The 21219-nt window shown below is 42.8% G+C and overlaps 1 protein-coding gene across 1 annotated transcript; it reads left to right on the forward strand.

Annotated features, from left to right (window-relative positions):
- Nucleotides 1-268: 268 nt before the first annotated feature.
- On the forward strand, nucleotides 269-8529 carry SLC30A1 (solute carrier family 30 member 1). The gene is made up of 2 exons (XM_006089911.3): nucleotides 269-1496; nucleotides 3724-8529. Exons 1-2 carry the CDS (start codon nucleotides 890-892, stop codon nucleotides 4629-4631), a joined length of 1515 nt encoding a protein of 504 aa, XP_006089973.1. The 5' UTR covers nucleotides 269-889; the 3' UTR covers nucleotides 4632-8529.
- The last annotated feature ends 12690 nt before the right edge of the window (nucleotides 8530-21219 follow it).

Genomic DNA, 21219 nt, shown 5'->3' on the forward strand with positions numbered 1-21219 from the left:
CCCCCACGGCGCTCGCTGCTGCACCCGGCCGCGGCCCCCCAGCCCACGCCCGGCTCCGGGAGGGAAAGGCCCCGCCCCATCTGTCGGGGCCGCGGCACCGCCCCCGCCTGCCCCGCCGAGGATCCATCCAATAGTGAGCGCGGATGGGCGGAACGCGGCGGCTGTCGTGAGGGGGTCCTAGCCAATGAGTACGCGTGCCGGGTCTGGTGGGCGGGGCGTCGGATCCTTGTCATACTCCGGTCCGTGTGAAAACGGGGGTTCCGAGTGCAAAGCAAAGTTTTTTTGTAAACCGTCTGCAAAGCCTGGGGGGAGAAGCAGGCGCCCGACACCGGGCCGAGTGCAGCTGCTGTGGCCGCCGCCTTTTTAGCCTCCCCGGCGTCGGCTCCTCGACCCGAGCCACAGCGGAGGCGACCAGCGGAGGAAAGACCGGCGCGGAAAGCCTTCAGATGCTGGGAGCCTTCGCAGCGCGGACCTGCCTATCGCCCGCCCCCGCCTCTCACCAGCTCTTGCTTCGGGTCGGGCTCACGGTCCCCGGGCTCCGGGAACCCCCGCTCCTCCACGCCGCCGCTCCACCGCAGGTGTGGGGCTGCTGGGGCTGAGCCGGGCCTCTTCCCCGGCTCCAAGAACCGACGCCTGCGGAGCTGCAAGCTGCTGGCCCGCCGGGGACGCCCACAGGCGCGGGGGCTCGGCGGCTTAACCCGCGGCTCACTCCCTTCCGACCCCGGAGGCTCCTGAGCGGTGTCCCTAGCGGCCGGGCTCGGACCGAGAGAGTCCCGCGCCGTCCTCCTCCCGTCACCAGGTCCTAGAGACCTAGACCGACCCTCGGCGCCTCCCAGCCACCGCCTCCCAAGAGTCCGGGCCGCGCTCGGCGGGCCCCCGAGCCGCAGCCATGGGGTGCTGGAGCCGGAACCGGGGCCGGCTTCTGTGCATGCTGCTGCTGACCTTCATGTTCATGGTGCTGGAGATGGTGGTGAGCCAGGTGACCTCGTCGCTGGCGATGCTCTCCGACTCCTTCCACATGCTGTCGGACGTGCTGGCGCTCGTGGTGGCGCTGGTGGCCGAGCGCTTCGCCCAGCGGACCCACGCCACCCAGAAGAACACGTTTGGCTGGATCCGGGCCGAGGTGATGGGGGCTCTGGTGAACGCCATCTTCCTGACCGGCCTCTGCTTCGCCATCCTGCTGGAGGCCATCGAGCGCTTCATCGAGCCGCACGAGATGCAGCAGCCGCTGATGGTCCTCGCGGTCGGCGTGGCAGGGCTGGTGGTCAACGTGCTGGGGCTGTGCCTCTTCCACCATCACAGCGGCTTCGGCAACAACTCCGGCCACGGCCACTCGCACGGGGGTCACGGCCACACCAAGGGGGTCCGCGGCAAGAGCAGCCGCCCCGGGGACAGCGACCACAGGAGCCCGGGCGGCCAGAGAGCCGACCAGGAGGAGACCAACACCTTGGTGGCCGGTAGCAGCAACTCCAACGGGCTCAAACTGGGCGGGACAGGTGAGGAGAGAGTCGCCGCCTCAGGTGGTTGGGTTTGGCGAGCCGAGACCCTAGCCTGGCCCGGGGCGGGATGGCCCGCACGCCCCGCACGCCCCCTGGTGCCGGAGTCGGTGTGCGCTGCGCCGAGCCGCCACCTTCCCGCTCCCTCCGGGTCCCGCCCCCGCCAGGGAAGGCGTGCAAACGGGACCCCTGTCTGCGCAGGTGTTAGCATCCTGAGCGGAGTCGGGGGGGGGGGGGGGGGGCGGGGAAAAAAGGGAAAGGGGATCCCGTCTGGGGGGGTGGGGGGGCACACCCCTCTGCAGTGGGTTACCCCCCTTGGGTGACCTAAAAGGCTATCTTTTCAAGAGACTGTCTAAGTTGGGTCTTTAAAGGATCAAAGATGCTTCCTAATTCAGTTTATTGACCCTGTTGGGAAATGGAGGGAATCAGCAGTTCGTTCTTAGCCCGTTGGCCGTTTGAAAATCCAGGTGGTTTCTTGTACCCTTTGAACAAGTTTCTGAATATTGTATTCAGGGCTCTTTTGCCATTGACTTTCCAGAACTCAGGTTTCTTTTATGAACAGCAAGGTATGTTTCAGTTAATTGTCTAAAATCTAAACCCGAATTCTGAGAATCCTAAACTTAGGACCTGTTTAGGCATGTTTAACATTTCAGTTAGGACTTTCCAGTTATACTAAAAGTGATGGTAATTTTTCACCTTTTATTTTTAATGGATGCTGTTCATTCTAAACATAAGTACTCTTGAAAGGAAGTTGGAAAGTAGATGTTGAAAGGAGTCAACCAATGAATGCCCTACTACCCAAGCTCAAGAATCACAGCTTGTATTTCCTTCCAATTTTTTCTCATTTGTATTTATTTACCTGGTTGCATGATACTACATAGACAGTTTTCCTTGTCTTGAAGATGTAGGATATTAGGTTAATAAAATTCAGATTGTATATTGAAAAAGTTTAGTAGATAATTGATTGAATTTCCTTTCATTACTATTCTGCAGGGTTTTATTCCAAAGAAAATTAAGCTGCTCTGTGTGTGTGTGTGTTTTAACAGATCAGTACGTTTGATTTAAGAGTTACAGAGGGAAATAGGGAGAGGTTGGTAAAAAGGTTCAGACTTCCAGCTGTAAGATAATAAGGTCCGAGGAGCTGTGTAACACATGGTGGCTATGGTTGATAACACTGTGTTGTATAATTGAAATTTGCTATGAGAGTAGAACTTAAATGTTCTTACCAAAACAAACAAAAAAACAAAGATAAATATGTGAGGTGATGGATGTGTTAATTAAATAAATGGGGGGGATTCTTTCATAATGTATAGAAATAAGTCATCATGGTGTACACCAGCGGTTCTCAACCTGTGGGTCGCGACCCCTTTGGGGGTTGAACCTAAGACCATCGGAAAACACATATATAATTACATATTGTTTTTGTGATTAATCACTAATGCTTTAATTATGTTCAATTTGTAACAATGAAAATACATCCTGCATATCAGATAATTTACATTACGATTCATAACAGTAGCAAAATTACAGTTATGAAGTAGCAACGAAAATAATTTTATGATTGGGGGTCACCACAACATGAGGAACTGTATTAAAGAGTCGCAGCATTAGGAAGGTTGAGAACCACTGGTGTACACTTTCAAAATAGTCTAAAAAAGAGTAGGGTACATAGTGGTCAATTAGCTGCAATTTTTACTGAGGTTACTCTGATTCTTGATAACTTTATATTGTTGATTTGTCAATTTCTAAATCCTCTGTACCAAGAAACTATCATTTATATTCATAATAAACGTTTAAAAGTGAACCTTAACACCTTAAAGACAAAAGGTTCTGTGTCACATTAAGCCTTTGTATTAGACTTATCCATAGTTGCATTTGATGTTGGGTGTTAGCATTCAGTTTTGCTTTCTTTTTGACATATACCAAAAAGATTAGCAGAATGTTCACAGGACCCCATCTCCACAGAAGATGAACTTTTTTTAAAAAGAGTGGGGGGAGGTAGGGTGGTTAGGAGAATGGGGAAACTATCCTCTTAATGACTTTATTTAGCTCTGGCCATTATGTCCTGGTGTGGTCCCAGTATGTCAGTTTATATTAAATTGCCCCAAGCACATTTTAAAATTATATTTTATGAAAAAATGTCACCTCCTTACTTGAATGGAATTAGACAAGGATGTTTATATAAACACTTTTAAGTATTGGATTCAAAGTTTGTATTTCTTTGCAGATCCCGAAAAGTCCAGAATTAATGCAACAGATGTACAAATGAATGGGAATGTTATCAGAGAATCTGATAATACGGATTTGGAAGATGAAGCTGATGATGCTCAAAAGGCTGGACAACTTAACATGCGTGGAGTTTTTCTGCATGTCTTTGGAGATGCTTTGGGTTCAGTGATTGTAGTAGTGAATGCCTTGGTCTTTTACTTTTATTGGGATAGTTGTCCTGAAGGGAGGTTCTGTGAAAACCCGTGTATCGCTGACCCCTGCAAAGCGCTTGTAGAAATAATCAATAGTACTCAAGGAACAGTTTTTGAGGCTGGTCCTTGCTGGGTGCTATATTTAGATCCAACTCTTTGTATTGTAATGGTTTGTATACTTCTTTACACAACTTATCCATTACTTAAGGAATCTGCTCTTATTCTTCTACAAACTGTTCCTAAACAAATTGATATCAGAAATTTGATAAAAGAACTTCGAAATGTTGAAGGAGTTGAGGAAGTTCATGAATTACATGTTTGGCAACTTGCTGGAAGCAGAATCATTGCCACTGCTCACATAAAATGTGAAGATCCAACATCATACATGCAGGTGGCTAAAACCATTAAAGACGTTTTTCATAATCACGGAATTCACGCAACTACCATTCAGCCTGAATTTGCTAGTGTAGGCTCTAAATCAAGTGTAGTCCCATGTGAACTTGCCTGCAGAACTCAGTGTGCTTTGAAGCAATGTTGTGGGACTCGGCCACAAGCCTATTCTGAAAAGGATACAGAAAAGGCCCCAACAGTTAGCATTTCCTGTTTAGAACTTAGTGAAAATCTAGAGAAGCCCAGGACTCAAGCTGAAAACATGCCTGCTGTTGTGATAGACATGAAAAAGATGCCAAACAAACAACCTGAATCATCTTTGTGAGTCTTGAAAAAGATGTGATATTTGACTTTTGCTTTAAACTGCAAGAGGGAAAAGACTCCACTGAAATTCTAAGTTTGCCAAGTAGTGTAATTGAAGTCTTTGGTCACACAGTTTAATTCTATTTTTGTAAGAACCTAATGGGACTGTTTAGCAGACTTCTGTATTACAATTTGTGATTCTCAGTGCAGAGTACAGGTATGCTGTTAACAATTTTGAAAAGCCAGTTTTAACACTATGTTACATTTTGTTTAAAGTAAGTATAAACCTTATATAACATAATGACATTTGATTTCCAGTTTTGCCATGGTTAAAATTAATTAGGGGGATAAATAAATTAAAATTGTTACTGGAATTTCTCTGCTTTTCTTTTCCCCCAGTGTTATATTTTGTTTATTAAAATTATCATTGCTAGAACTTAAAATATCACCAACAACTTTGTTTCCTTTGATACTTTAAGTAATATTTACTTGCTCTTTAAGATCATTATATAGCATAGTGGCAGCATATTTTAAGAGTGACTGATGGATATTATTAGGAAAAGTTTTTTTTCTTCACATGGGGTATTTATCATACTAAAGGTTAGTTATTATCCTGTGTTCTATATTGCTGAGTATTGCTCTAATAAACCGTGAGATATAATTAACAAACTGAATTATAGTTTACACATAATAGGGCATATGGGGAGTAAGAGCAGGGAAGAAAGTTTACCAAATTAAATATTTAGATTATTGTAAATTAATATTGAGACTACATTCTAAATCCTGAGAATTTGAACGTGTTTTTTCTTACCAAAGTTAGTCTAAAACATGGACGTGTTCACCAGCATTACTTGCTTTGAAAGATTGGCATCAGAAGCACATATATTCAGTAAATGTTTTTAAAGACATTAAACTCAATCTAATAATTACATGTTAAATGCAAGCTTACTAATAGAATCTTTAAAAAAAAAAAAAAAGGACTTTCCAGAGTTAAAGTCATTTCATAGTAACCAATCATGAATGGATTCAGATGCAGCTTTTCAAACACCACCAGCAATGCTTGTGTTTTGCCAAGAGCCACTGACTTGGGAGAACAAAGAAATCTGAAGGTTAATGCAGTTTGGATATTAAATTCTTAAAAAGCAATATGAGTTAAGGCAAAATTAATCATTAAGATTCTATAAGTTATCCTGTCTTGATAATGCTCAGATCTCCCAATAGTGGCTTATTTTGCGAGATGCCGCAATATCTACACAGGAAATTGTTCTTCGTTATTTTATTGTTGCTATACACAAATGTTATTTAAGGGTATTTAAGTGGTATTTTTCTTGATAGAGAGGGATTATGCTTTGTGAAGAAACTAGATTTTTGTCCTCAAAAGGGTGAATATTAATATCAGTTATCATGTATAATTCTATTTTTCTAGCAACAAGGTATTCTGACTACTTCAGTGACTTTTATAGATGACTACTTTTAAGATGGCTACCTTTCGGGATTTGAAATAATTCATTGTTTAATGTTTCTTAAGATGAACACGCTGGCCTTTGACAGTTAACTTTTTAAAGGGATGATCTTCTGTGGTAGATGGTGTGGTTTTTTTCTAGCATAAGCCTATTGCTGGCAATGGGCCTATTTAAGAACAGCCGATTTTTCCAATGAGAATGAGGTAATTTTAGGAACACAGTTTGTAAGTTCACATTTACTCTAATGGGCCAAAACCATAACCTGCCAATTTTGCAGTACATCTTGACATTTTAATACTCTTTTCTGATACTGTGGAATTCGATTCCTAAATGGGTAGTTATTTTGAATTTTACAATTTCTTTTTAGACATGAAATTGGGGAATTCCCTCATTGTATGGATGAATAAAAGAGAAAGCTTCCAATTGTACTGTATCATGTACATTCCTGACTTAATACTTTAAACTACAAAACATTAAGATCTCAAAACAGTTTGTTATAGAAACATTTCAGTAACGATGCAATAGGATAACTGGTAAAATATATTCCATGCAATGGGCTTTTCTTTACAAATGCTTTATTGGGTCTGTTTTTTAAAGGTTGTATAATGTGTAAGACATCAACCGAATGAGGATTTTTTAAAATGATGTATAAGCTTGGGACAAGGGCTTTTCTCCCCTTCCCCCCCAAGTACTTTGAAGGTAACAACCTCTAGGTTTCGGTTATTTTGCTTTTCATAATTTCTAAGTAGCTTGTATGTAGCAAAGTGGTACCATAGGAACATTCTCTTTTTTTCAAAGGACTTAGTCATAATAGGAAAATCAGTGGGCACTGACTCACCTTTTGAGTTTTGGCAGAGAATTATTTATTTCTTTACAATGCACTTTCTAACCCATTTTTAGCTATATTAGCATCTTTTTAAAAATGCTTTTATATTTAAATATTGTGGGATTTAGGTGTCTTTTCTAAAATAGCTTATTCCTTCTTGAAAGAAAATGAAGGGAATACCCTGAATTATTCGGAGACATAAGCCCAATATTTAAATATGCTGTTTTATAACACTGCATCAGTTTTAGGAGGTGCACCTCTCCTGCTGGCTCTTTTATATTTGAGCAAGATCAGTGTATTTAGAATGTGTTTAGCAACTTGTCTGTCGTTTCAGTTTAGTGAGAAGGAGGTGCTGTATGTACCTGAATTAAAACCAATCCAGAAATTTTTCCCAAGCCAAATGCAGCCTTAGTGATGAGAGATTTAATTCTCCATTGTCACCCCTTGTAGTTTAGATGAATGTTTAGTTAGTGGGTTTTTTTTTTTTTTTTTGAAGGGCATATGCATTGTAAAAGTAAGGACTGGAACCTACAAGAAAAAAGGTCAAAAAACTTTGCTGTATGTATTTTAACATTTTAGAAAACAATGTTTGACTAAGGTATGTAACGTAAATAGGAAAAATTTCCATCCAGGCCACCTTTGGAAAATCACAATAGGGAGGAGACTATGTTAACATTTTATATCTTGTTAACAGCCTCAGTTAATCTTGAACTTTTGAAAGCTGAGGGAAACAGCCTATGAAAGCTAATGTGAAGTATTTAGTAGGCTAACTGGTATTGAGTTGAAGATCTTTACTGTTTCTAAGCAGATAACATTTTAATGATATGTCATTTACCTGCTGTCTTAAGATGTTCACATACATAAATGTGGAGAATAATTCTACATTATAGATATATTTATTTTAATAGTGTTTCAGTTAAGTCATAAAACAGTGTTAAAACGTTTGGGAAGGTAAAGGGTTTTTTTGTTTTGTTTTTTAAATTGAAACTGTCAAATACAGTGTTTGACCATCTGAAATGGAAATTGTAATAGCACTATTTTGATGTAGCTCTACCAATACTGTGTGACGATGCTCTTTTGTTTTACTAGCAGGCGCTGGGATATTTGGCAGTCATTTTTACTGGCACAAGAGCTTTTTGTATGTCATTCAGCTTAAACTTTTAAACCAAAAATGTTATGGTCCAGTGTCTTTGGCAAAAGGATGCTGAAGGGAATGTAACATAAAATTAATATGTGGTTGTATGTAAAAAGACACAAATTGCCACCTTAAGGTTCTGCCTTGAAACAGCACAATGAAGTGTATCTGTGTATTCTGTGATTCTTTAGGAAACTTCCATGTTGTGTTGTTTTGGGTCTGCCATGCCCTGTCCTTCGGGCCAGATGTGGCAGTTAAATGCTACTATCATCTCATTAAATGCAGAAGCACATAAGATGTCTTTAGTGCTGCAACACCTGACCTAACTTTCTGTGTGTTCTATGATTGTACATTGTTTTCCAAAGCTGTTCCTCCTACCTCATCATGAGGCTTTATGGATCGTTATGTATTATAAATGTTCTTTATGAGACAGACTACTGTGTTTCTTCTCATTTATTAAACGTTAAGTAGAAAAATAAATTAATTTTTAAATATCTACTTGGTTATTTTGTGCATGTGGCCTCCCCTCCTGTGCTAGGCTGGGTTATGTAGAAGAGACTGGACTTCAGGTATCGAAAGGGAAATTGCAGCTTAACGGGAGTGTTACTAGTGTGCAGAATGACTAGGTTACAGGACAGTGATGTGTGGAAGAAAACAAATGTGGGCAAAAATGTCAATGAAAATTGAAAGGGTAACAGTGCAAAGGCTCACCAACATGAAATAATGGCTGTGAAATTTTTTATAAACATAATTAATGTAGCTATAGGTTAATCTGCTTTTTGTATGTGCTATTGCTTGTTTGTAAGCATAGTTACTAACAAGGATTATTAACTGTTTCACTTATATAATCATCTAGAACTGTTAACCCAAGAATACATTAGTTTGGTTATATGAGTTCAGGACTATCATAATTGTAGTCTCATAAAAAAATTTTTTTAAAAAGCTTATACTTCTAGCCAGGAGATAAACATTTAAAAAATCGATTGACAATAAATGGCAGTAGATAATAGAATTGAAAAATGCAGTAGATATTCCAAAGAAGGTAAAAATCTTTGGAGAGGATTTCTGTAGATTAAAAATGAACGGAGGAGTAGGGGTTGAAAGGTAAGGGCATGGAATAATAGTGTAGATGGTTGAGGATCGAGTGGTAGGAAAGTAAAAGATAAGGTTAGCATCTGGTTTGAATTTGGTTTTATTGGAATGGAGGAAGCCATCGATTTTTTGAGTGGAAAAGTGAAGTGGAAAAGGCACTGTACAGGATAGATTTGGAATGGGAAGTAGACAAAGAGACAATTCAATTACTATAGGTATTCACAGCTAAGAGCCCAAATACGCATGCCCACTCTACACATACACATTCCTGTTGTTTCCACACATATGCTGTGTTCATACTTTAACCTACCTGAAATCAGAATGCATAGATGCAAGTCAGCAGTATAACTACTGTTGGCTAACTTTTTTTCTTATCATGAGGCTTTAAGGATTGTTATGTATTATAATAACAGTGTTTTTAGTAGTAAGGGTTCAGAAAAGAATTCTCAGGCAGTATGGTCTTTCAAGAAGTATTTGCCAACATTCCCTGAAACAATTACATATACTATGCATTACACATGTGGATAAGAGCCATTGCTTTTGAATTAGATGAAAATACTCAAGGTCAGTGACAACACGTTAAAGAAATTTCGTAGGCATTTCTGAGCTTTCAGAACTGACCATCTTGTCCCTGCTCCCCCTCCCCACCCCCTCACCCCCACACTATATGTAGCCTATATAGCTTTATTCCCCCTTTTAAATTTGGTAACGATTACACTTGCATTTGCTTACTTACAAACCTGTTTCCCTTTTAGAGTATAAACTAAGGTCAGGGCAGTCACCTACATTTCATCAGGATCTAGCACAGACTAGCACACTGTAGTCATTCAAAAGTGTTTGAACATTGAGTCATGCCAAGGGTGGAAGAAGATAGAGTAATATTAATAGCTAAATATACTGAGCACTTACTACATACCAGGCACAGACATTTTTTAATCTAATCTGTACAAACAGGCCTATTAAATTCCCATTTCTCAGGCAAGCATAGATTAAGCACCTTACCCAAAGTCATCTAGCTGGTAAGTGATGGAGTCAGAACTGGATGGAGTTAGTTCTGCAAGAGAACTGGGACGTAGCAAGTAGCTTGTTTTCCTGTCACTTTGAACTGTCAACAACCTACTTCATAAGTAAATTTAAAATGAGTTATTTTTAAAATTTTCATTCAATGAGCCGCAATAGAAAGACAAAAGAAATGAGAAATAAATGTTAAAGAATTTGATATTTACTTTTTAAAAAACAGAGTACTTGCCAGATGAAAAATCAGAGCTTTGTTACGGTAGACTGTCTGACGTTTTTAGAATTTAGGGCCTCTCTTGGTTTTAATCCAGCCTTGTGGACAAGTGCCAGTCTTTACAAACTAATAATGTTTTCTCTTTATGTAAGCTAAAATATAGTATTGGTTGAGGTATCAGCTGTGGCTTAAATATCCTTTTGTGCTGGCAATAGTGGGTCTTTGAGGGAATGAGGAGCAGAGGTGATTGAAGTAAATGTGGATGCGGAGACACGGGCCATCTGCTTAGCATTTGGGTGAGACAATGTATAATAGTACGGAAGTGTCCTGGGCATTGAATCTAGCAACCCTGGTCTTCCATACTGCCTGGGTGACTCGTGTAAGACACCGAGACTTTCTGCTTTAGTTGTTTAATCTGAAAAATTAGGATAATAGCATTTCTCTTACAGGAAAGTTGTAAAGGTTACATCAATCGATCTAAGTCAAACACTGAACAGTGTCTGCTCCTTTGTACGCGCTCAATAAATATTAGCCATGTATTTTATTCTCTTCCTATTTTGTACCTTTCCTATTCGTTCCTTCTTTCTCTTTTCTCCTCCTCCTTATTTCTTCTTTTTTTCTTTCCCCCTCTCTTCCTAAGCCAATTAGTGACCCTTACTACTTAGTAAGACATTGGTTAATTCCATTCTTGAGTCTTGAGCACATAGTGTTCTTTTTAATGGGACCACAATTCTCTCTCATAAAACTGTAGGCTTCCCCCCCGCCCCCCCGCCCCCTTTAAGTAACTTCTGTAACAAACACTGTCTGCAGGAGACAGGAATATCTTACCGGCAAACAGATGTTTACCTAGTGATCTAGGACTTACACTTCTAGAGGAAAGAGCTTGGGGGAGGAGGAGAAGGGGTAGAGCCCCGAAACAAAGACAATTCCAACAATTTGTGTAGGCTGTGGAGGGGATGGGTATGAGGTGTTTTCCACCCACGACGGGGTTTGGGTGTGTGCTGTCTGCCCTCTTGCTGCTGGGGAGCCTGGTGGCGATTTCTGCTCAGGGTAGAGCTTGAGGCCTTTCCCACTGAGGTGCAGGGATTTTATGAGAAGTCCTTTAAAGGGGCCGGGGTATGGCACAGTGGAAAGAATCCTGGACATGTGAGATTTTCTACTGCACTGACCCAGCAGGCCTGGCCCCACCACCTGCAATCCAAGGAGGCAAATCCAATGGAGACAGTAATAGCCACTTCCTTTCTTCTTCCCACTCTTCTTCCTCATCTTCTTCATCTCCCCCCCTTTCCCTTTCCTTCTTTTTCTCCTCCTTCCTCCTCCTCTTCCTCTTCCTTCTTTGACTTCTCCTTTTTCCTCCTCCTCTTCCTCTTCTTTTCCTTTTTCCTTTGCCCTTTTCCTCTTCTCCTCCTCCTTCCTCTCCCTTTTCTTAAAAAAAAAAAAAATCAATGGATAATATAACTTTTACCTATTTTTTTAAAAAACTGAACTACTTGAGAACCTCCGAGTGCACAGGCAGTGAGCATGCTCATGTAGGCCTGGTGAGCAGTGTTCTGAGTCAGCAGCTCAAGCTCAACTCGGCTCAAGTTTTTCCTGGCCACCACCAACTGCTGTAGCTTTGGCTGCCCTTCTTTTAAATTGTTCGTTCCCTCTCTTTATTAGCACTTAGAGACAAGTCACACGAGGAACACCTAGTTGAAATATAAGCCAATGAGCAGCCAAAGTAAAATGAGTTGCAGAATTGCCTCCTCAAGTCACTGTCCCGTTCATGGGATGACTGTTACTTTATAGGACATTGAAGTGTCTACACGCCTCCAAAACACAACGTCAAAGATGTGCTGATTCCACCCCACGTGGTTTCTCATTTATTGGAAGTCAAGACGGCTCTTGCCCACAGTGTGGGATTTGTGGAGAAGGCCTTGCAAAGAGCAACCTGAGACCTTCTCTCTTACCTCATTGCTTAAAGCAAAGCACTGGCATTTTGTATGTGTTTTTATAAAACCAGCTAATTTTGTTAAGTGTATAAATTAGGTCTTGAGTGCACTTTTTATTTATTTTTGATGCTGGAACACATGGTAATATATCAATTTATATTTTAAAACTAGTCCGGCTGTGGTGGCTCGGTGGATTGAGCATTGTCCCATGGACCAAGAGGTCCTGGGTTCGATTCCCAGTTGGGGCACATGCCTGGGTTGCGGGCTCGATCCCCAGTTGAGGTGTGTAGGAGGCAGCCAATCAGTGAGTCTCTCTCATCATTGATGTTTCTTTCTCTCTCCCCCTCTCCCTTCCCTTCTGAAATCAATAAAAATATTTTTTAAAAACTATATATGTATCTATGTAAATATGTTTCTGTAGCTATTTTTTCTTGCTCAAATAAATAAATCAGTTGAACAACTTATGCCACTGTTGTTTTATTGTTGAAAGTATTACAGATGTCCCCTCCCCCACCATTGAACCCTTCCACCCACCTCCCACCCCCTCCCCAGGACTTCACTATTGTCTGTGTCCATGGGTTATTATGCCACTTTTTTAAAACAGTGAAAAGTTGGAATGGGAGATCACATTTGAAAGGAGCTTATAGAACAATTTTTGTGATACGTTGATCTAAAATGAAAATATTGTTTCCTATAAATCACCTACACCGTGCAAAAGTGACCAAGTACCAGGACCCAGTGCCACATAAGATCCTGGCGGCGCTGGGGGATGAGATTACACTTGGATGTGAAAGGCTGTGGCAAGTCGCCAGGCCAGGAGGGAAGGTGTGGGTCATCCCTTGGGTTCTCAGCTCTCCCCATTCTTTCCCAGTGGCAGGAGCAGAGCCTTGGAACTCTGGTTGGAAGCAACTCTGCTGAGGGCTCGAGCAAGAGAGGTAAAGGGACATTGTGGGCACCTCGTCTCCATCAGGGCCCAGCATTGTATGTGCACAAACCCACTCTACATCTAGTGTGGCGGTTGGGGCATGGGTTTTGGAGACAGACACTTTGTATGGTGAGTGATGGTTACTAGACTTATCCTGATCATCACTTTGTAAGGAATAAAAATGTTGAGTCATTAGGTTGTACATCTGAAACTAATATACTATTGTATGTCAAGTATAATTTTAAAAAAATAAAAGAGAGAGAGAGAGTGAGAGGAAGAGAACCCGCTTTCTTCTCCAAAGCAGGTTTTTCTAATGTTTGGATTTCCTTCTCATCAGTCGCCAGCCTAAAACCTGGGGTTGCAGCAACCCTGAGGAGCAGGGCTGGCTCAGTGGTGTGCTGATTTATTGTGCAATAGCAGTGACTGCCTAGGTGACTCAGCAGGGTTCTGTGCATGAAAGTCAACCCAGTGGTGACAAGCTCCAGCCCTAAGGCCTCCCAGCTCCTGGGATTCTCCACAAGGTGAAGGCAAGGGCCATTTCTCTGAGGCTGATCTGGATGTCTGGATTCCTGGAGAATGAGAAAAAGCTTTAACTCAGGAGTAGAGATCTTCCAGCTTGATGTTGCCTCCCTGGGAAAAAAAGAGAGCCTGATGAATACAATGGGCGAGAACATGGACTTTGCAACTGGAGAATTGGTTTAAGTGCACGCTCTGGCATTTACGAGTTATGTAACCTTGAGCAAATTATTGACCTGCAAAAGGAGGACATTAGTATTTATGTCTTAGGAGACTGAGTTCACGTGTGGTGACGTAGGAGGCATGCCTAGCACAGTGTTAGCGTTTAGCAGAAGCTCAATAGATGGTTGTAGAGATGATTTTTATCCCCTTGAGCACTGCCATGCAATCAGAACAGCCATTCCACTATTCTGTCCAATTCTTAATTCTTATCCACATATTGATTAAACTGTTGACCCTGTACATCCAGAATCGAAACTGGAAATGGGCTGCATGATCTCCATATGCAAAGTAAACGTGCTTTGGAGGAACTAGGCTGGGAGTCAGGTGGAGCCATATCAGATAAACTAGTTTAAATTTATGGTTCCCAGACCTGACCTTATAGAGAAGGAGTTGGGTGTCTTTCCCCTCTGACCTTGGAATGTGATATTCTTGTGCAATTCCCTACGTTTATCATCTGCAGGTGGATTCTGGTGAATGGAAACCTCTTTTGAATGGGACAAGAGAGACCGCTATTTCAAGAAAATCCGCACGTGTGTGTTTTAAGAACGTAGATTCACTATCTCCTAATGGTTCAGGTTGCTAATCCAGATAGCTCATATATTGGTATGTGTATCTTTGTGTTTGCAGAATCATTTTCTCTCTGTCAAATACTTCTGTGGCTCTCCATGGATTCATAGAGTCAGAGGTTTTTCGCCAGAGTTTTAATTTCCCCATATACCCAGGATTTGTAGGGGTGGAGGGAAGGTCACTGGCCACAGATTAAACTTTTCTGGGGGAAACCAGTTGGGGTAACAGAGGTCACTGAGTGTGTGCTGATCATAAGCGATTGAAGGCCTGCAGAGATGACGAAGCCACACGCCAGCTGCCTTCCCCTCTGACTTAAGGCACCTCTTGTCAAAAGCAATCTACTCAGCTCTGGGGCTTTAAGAAATAAACATTTTTAATTACACAGTTTATACCCAGATGCATTCCCCGAGAAAGCAATTGAAATAATATTGATAAGGCTCAAGGAAATTTCCCTCTATTTGCCTTCTAGTTTTAAAAAAGTAATGGATTTTGAGTGTATCAAAAGTCTTATTTTTTCTATTGTTATAATTGTAAGTTTTGTTTTTTAATCATTGTTCCCCTATGATCCTCAATTTGGTATGTAGCTTCAAAGCCTTTTGTGTGTGTGTATACACATATATATATAGGTTATATATGTGTGTATGTATACATATTTTTTAAAAACTCTTATAAATTTTCCTATGTGTATGTACATACATATATATACATATATATTAAATTAATATGGGTATTAATATCAGTATTTAAACTACATACATATATGTTAATATATAATTAATACCTATATTAATTTATGCAGGATTTTCCATGGAGAGGGTTTCTCAGCTGAATCATTTTGCAACTTGCTCTTTTACTCAGTAATATGTAGTTCATAGAGATCTGTTTTTTCATTTAGAATTGATGGGTGGTGTTCCCTAGTGATGAGTTTATTTGGCGGGGCCCCTACTGATGGATATTTAAGGTGGTCCAGCTTCTCACTCTTGGAGACAATGATACAATGAACATCTTTAACCATGTTTCCTTGTACACATGGGTCTGCCTTCCTAGGAAGTTGCTTTTAAGAAGTGTCATGGGGTTTGTGCAATTTAAATTTAAAAGATACTGCTGGATTGCCTTTCAAAGTGCCAGTTTCAATTCCCACCAACAGCGCATGAGAGTACTTGAAAACTTTTCATATTATTAAACTAAGATTTTTGTCAAAAGTTTGTGGTACTTTAATTTGGTTTTAATGTGCATATATCTGAATAGCAGTAAAGTGGAGTATCTTTTCATGTCTTTATTGGCCACTGCTATTTCCTCTTCACTGAATTTCTTATTCAAATTCTTTCCATGGCTTTCTAATTTGGGTTGGTTATCTCTTTTATATAAATCTCTAAGAGTTTTTAAAATATATTCTTGATACTAATTATTTGTTTCTCTTAGGCTGTTGCTTTTTGTTTAACTTTGTTTATGGTATCTTTTTATATCCAGAAGATAGGCCATGTAAGGACACAGCAAGAAGATGGCCAGTTGCAGGCCAAGGAGAGAGGCCTCAGGAGAAATCAAATCAAATTTGATACTATTAAATCTTCCAATCCGTGAGCATGGGATTCCATGTCATCTGTGTTGACATTACCAAGAGTGGTCACCAAATTTATCAAGGGTTTAGTTCTAAAAATTTTTGTTTGTTTTTGCTTACTTGTTTTTATAGTAAACATTTTTATGCACCTAAATATCGAGACAACACAAAAATATACATACAAATAGATATACATAGGTACATGCATACATACATACTCTTGTGTATGTACACACACAGACACACACATATGTATTTCATCTTACTACTTCTTGAAACTCACTCCTCATGGATTCACTTTTCTTCTTATTGGAATACATTTTTATTTCAGAGAGGTCTAATTGGGCTGGACAAAAAGTTTTTATTATTTCCCCTTAACATCTTATTTAATCTTTGCAAAAACCCTTAACGGAATCCCTATTTTGCAGATGTAGCTATAGAGGCTTGGGGAAGCAAAGTAACTTGCCCAAAGCCACGTGGTCAACACAGGCAAACTGGGGTTCAAACCCAACTCCTGCTTCTTTCAAGCTCGGACACCGAGTCACTTTCCAAAATACCAGGCTAATGTAGGCAAGTTGATGGAAGGCACTCAATTGTCAATTTCCTTCTGTCCTGTCTTCCTCTTCTTCCTTTTCCCCAAAGTGGACAGAGATCTCTCTCCCCATGCGTGAACCTATCAGCCAGTGAGTCAGGTTCTGTTTAGATTCTCATGAGTAGGAACTGGGAAAAGAGGAACTTTTCTTGGATCAGGAGATGGTGGAAATGGTGGGTGGGCATGACTGCTGAGCTGGGAGACCCTCGGAGGGGCTAGAGGGGGCTCCCCTGGATTACTGATTCCCTTGTCTGGCCTGTGATCTTTCAGAGGGTTCCCTCCTGTCTGGGCTCCTCTGTCACCGGTTGCCCTGAACTTGTCCACAGTAGCCTGACGTGGGATTGGCCTGTAACCTGTGGTTTGTGACAGCACAAACCTGGCTGCCCCTGGCTCAGCCTGACACTCTGCACCAGACCCTGCAGCCTCATCAATTGGTGTGTGCCTGGCATGGCCACTAGAGAAGGGCCTGGAAGGCCGGCAGCTGGCCAGAATCCTGCAACCCAGCCCATGAGAAGGTAGGAAAGAATCCTGAACTCCTGAGCACCTGGGGATGGAGCATTCCGCCTTACTAGCGGTGATTTCCCTCCTCCCTTCCTTGGCAAAGCTAAACGAGGAGGTGCATTTGGGCAGCAAAGTCAAAATTAATTTCGCTTCCCTCTGCAGTGAAAGTCCAGGGAAGGGAGGGGCCCTTGAAAGGTATTTCCACCTTGGCTTAACTTATTAGGTTAGTAGAAGTGGACTTTTTGTTCTCCTTGGTAAGGTTATTAAAACCCTCAAGGAATGTACAGAAGGCAAATTTAGTTTGAGGAGACCAGTAGGCCAAGAAGACTGAATAACAGTCTAGTTGTTTGTATGGCTGGAGTGTTGGTAAAAGGGAATTTTTTGTTTTTTTAAAATATATTTTTATTGATTTCGGAGAGGAAGGGAGAGGGAGAGAAATAGAAACATCAATGATGAGAGAAGCATTGATCACTTGCCTCCTGCACGCCCCACACTGGGATCGAGCCTGCAACCCAGGCATGTGCCCTGACCGGGAATTGAACCGTGACTTCCTGGTCCATAGGTCGATGCTCACCCACTGAGCCACACCAGCTGGGCGGTAAGAGGAAGCTTTTGACTGAGGGCTGCCCCAGGCCTGAGCATCCTGGCTCTTGCGGGCTCCATCCTGACAGGGTCTGTGGATGGTGTCTGCTCACCACTCAACCTCAGTGCTTTCCTGTGATTAGGCGGCTCCTCACCCACTGTCTGGGGGACCGAGGAGCTCAGCTGGCCTCCTGCCACTTGGACTTGGTCGCCGCTGAGATCCCTCAGGTTCAGGAGTGCGGGAGGAAAAGGAGGGTTGAGGCTGCATGACAGGGAGGTGGGAGAATGGCACCTCTGGCGTGTTCTGCTCTGATGCTCTCTGGAGCAGTAAGGCCTCGGCAGGGGGAGGTTTGGGGGAAGAAGACAGTACTGCAACCTGTCGCTGGAAAGGGTTTGGTTGAGCAGCTGATTCCGAAGCACAGGGCTGATTAGCCTTAATGACAGCCCCACGTGGTGTGGGGTATTGTCAAAATGGAGAGCCCCCCTTAGTCCTAGAGCCCCTGGTCCCTTCTAAGTGGAAGAGGCCTTTCTGGACAACAAATTCTCTGACCTCCCCACACTCAACCGCACGGAGGCATGAATTGCTTTCCGAGGAGAGGTGTTCCCCCTTCTGGAGCCCAGGGAGCTTTTCCAGACAATCATGACCATGTTATCCCTCCTCCTCCAGATCTTAAGCAAGACCTGCAAGCCAGCTGGTCTGGCTCCTGCCCACCTCTCAGCCTCATCTAACACTCATGACCTCTACACCTAGTCGTTACATTGATGCAACACATAGATTATTGAATGCCTACCATGTGCCGGGCATTGTTCTAGGCATTGAGGATACTCCTGTGAAACAAATAAAGTCCCTGCCCTCATAGCATCTACATTCTAGTGGGAGAAGACAGGTAAAATTTATAGGAAGTTAGCCGGCAATAAGAGTTAAGGGGAAAAGCAAAATAGGGAAGGGAGAAGGGAGATCCTGCTTTATAAGACTGATCCAGAAAAGCTTCGCTGATAATGTGCCATCTGAGCAAATGCCTAAAGGAGGAGAAAAGGCAAGTCAGACATCGGGGGAAGGGCATGCCAGGAAAAGAGATCAGCAAGTGCAAAGGTCCTGAGGTGGGGACATGCTTTCCATGCTCAAGAACTACAGGGAGGCCTTGTTGGTGTGGCTTGGTGGTTGAGTGTCAACCTATGAACCAAGAGGTCACAGTTCAATTCCTGGTCAGGGCACATGTTCAGGTTGCAGGCTCGATCCCCACTAGGCAGCCGATCAATGATTCTCTCTCATCATTGCTGTTTCTTTCTCCCTCTCCCTTCCTCTCTGACATCAATAATAATAATAATAAAAAAACATAATAAAATAAAATTTAAAAAAAGATACCCCAACCCCCCAAATAATCCTTTGTTGTTGTTGTTATCGTTGTTGTTGTTAATAGTTCCCTTGTCCCACCTTCTCCCTATAAACATCTTTCATTTTGTACAACCCCTTGGAGTATCCTTCTAGTTGCTAGACGGGATGCTGCCCGATTCATGAATCACTTAATAAAGCCAATTAGATCTTCAGATTTACTTGGTGTTGTTTTGTCTTTTAACACCTCCCACCAGAGGGTGTTTGTGCCTGCTGTCCCATTGGAAATGCTCTGCTCCAAAGCCTCACCCCTTACGCAGTTAGCTCATTCGATCTTTCCTAATGAACATTGTTCCCATCATCTATTGCTGCATAATAACCTGCCGCAAACTGTGGTACAAACAACAACCATGTTAGTATGGTCAGGAATTGGGACAGAGCACAAGGGGGGTGGCTGGTCTCTCCTCCACATGTCTGGGGCCCTGGTCTGGAGGACGGGACTAGCTGGGGGTGACTCGGATGGTTGAGGACTGGGATCAGCCGGAGACATATTAACTCAAGTGGACGAAAAAGGGCTCTAAGCTGACAAGTCCAGTGAGCGAAACTAACCACAGGGAGATCTGATTATAAATTCCTAACTGCTCAGGTCAAGGTGGGTAGGCATGCCTTACTCATGTAACTTCTTTAGTAAAAGGTTTGTCCTTGCCTTAAGCAAGCCCTGACCATTGTTTTCATACATCTAGGTTAACACACCTTTGAAATACCAAAGCAATCTTCTTCAGACCCTTCAGAGATATCACCACCCTCAAGGGAGCACGTAATGTTGTTAAGTATGGGCACCTTGTTTTCCCATCTTCATGTAAACTTCCTTACCTCTTCTCTTTAATTGCAAAGGTATTAAAGAAACGGGAAAACTCATGCTCTGGGGCAGTGGTCGGCAAACCCATTAGTCAACAGAGCCAAATATCAACAGTACAACAATTGAAATTTCTTCGGAGAGCCAAATTTTTTAAACTTAAACTATATAGGTAGGTACATTGTTATTAACTTAATTAGGGTACTCCTAAGGCTCAGGGAGAGCCACACTCAAGGGGCCAAAGAGCCGCATGTGGCTCGCGAGCCGCAGTTTGCCGGCCACGGCTCTGGGGCATTTGCCATCTTGCTTTTTCTGGCATGTCATCAGTTGGGCTCAATTCTGAAACGCCTAAGAAAACTCTCTACAGGTTTGGATGTTTGTATATTGACCCTCACAGGTGTAGTGCCTGGACTGGGATGGGCTCAGCTGGGACAGTACTCCACACCACGTGGGGCTGTAATTACAGAGAGGAGGCACCAAGGCAACCGGACTTCTCACCTGGTAGCTCAGGGCTCCAGGAGTGTGTTCCCGTGAACAAAGCAGAAGCGCGCGGCCTCTAACCTCTGAAGACTCTGGACTCTGTTGGCTGAAGCGGGCACAAGCCACCCAGGTTCAAAGGGGGGTGGGAGGGGGGACATAGGTTCTACCTCTCTATGGGAGGAATAGTAAAAAACTTGACATCCGTCTTCTAAGTCAGGCTCCTTCATGATATATTTTTGTTTTTTCAATATTCTTATCTGCTTGTATGTATTCACTATGGTGACAACTTGAGTCAAAGCTTGCAAACTCAAATAAATGACAACCGCAGCCAGGCCGGAAGTGAAGTTGCCCGGGTGTAGGAGATAACAGAGCGAGTGAGCCAGAGATCGCTCACGCTCTCTGAGGTGGGCAGTCACTTCTTGGCACCAGCTAATGGTTGTCGCGAGGGGAAGCTTGCCCAGTGTTGCCAGAGCTCCCCGTTGTTCAAGAAAGGCCCAGAACCAGAACTAAGGGTGTTTGTGAACAAATGTCCCATATTTAAAGGGCTCTGGAGGCCAACGGCCTCGCACACAAGTGGACTCAATAAGTAATTGTGGGAGAAATGAAAAAGTTCCCGGAGGTCCTCTCACACTGATCCCCATTGGGGAAGGCAGGTGGGGAGCCCCCACCCCTTGGTTGGGAGGGTAGGGATAATGGGGTAAGACGAGGAAAGTAGACTTCTACAGTGGCCCAAAGGGCAGGTCACTCTGTCCCTACCTTGCTTTATTTTTCTTCTAAATCAGTGGTTCTCAACCTTGGCT

Source organism: Myotis lucifugus, unplaced genomic scaffold (assembly GCF_000147115.1).
Source record: "Myotis lucifugus unplaced genomic scaffold, Myoluc2.0 scaffold_65, whole genome shotgun sequence".
NCBI classification, from domain to species: domain Eukaryota; kingdom Metazoa; phylum Chordata; class Mammalia; order Chiroptera; family Vespertilionidae; genus Myotis; species Myotis lucifugus.

Excerpts from the sequence above, each read along its gene's own strand:
- SLC30A1 (XM_006089911.3), top strand. The coding sequence starts at position 890 with ATGGGGTGCTGGAGCCGGAACCGGGGCCGGCTTCTGTGCATGCTGCTG. Across the intron at positions 1,497-3,723 it reads GCTCAAACTGGGCGGGACAG|ATCCCGAAAAGTCCAGAATT; the intron begins GTGAGGAGAGAG and ends ATTTCTTTGCAG.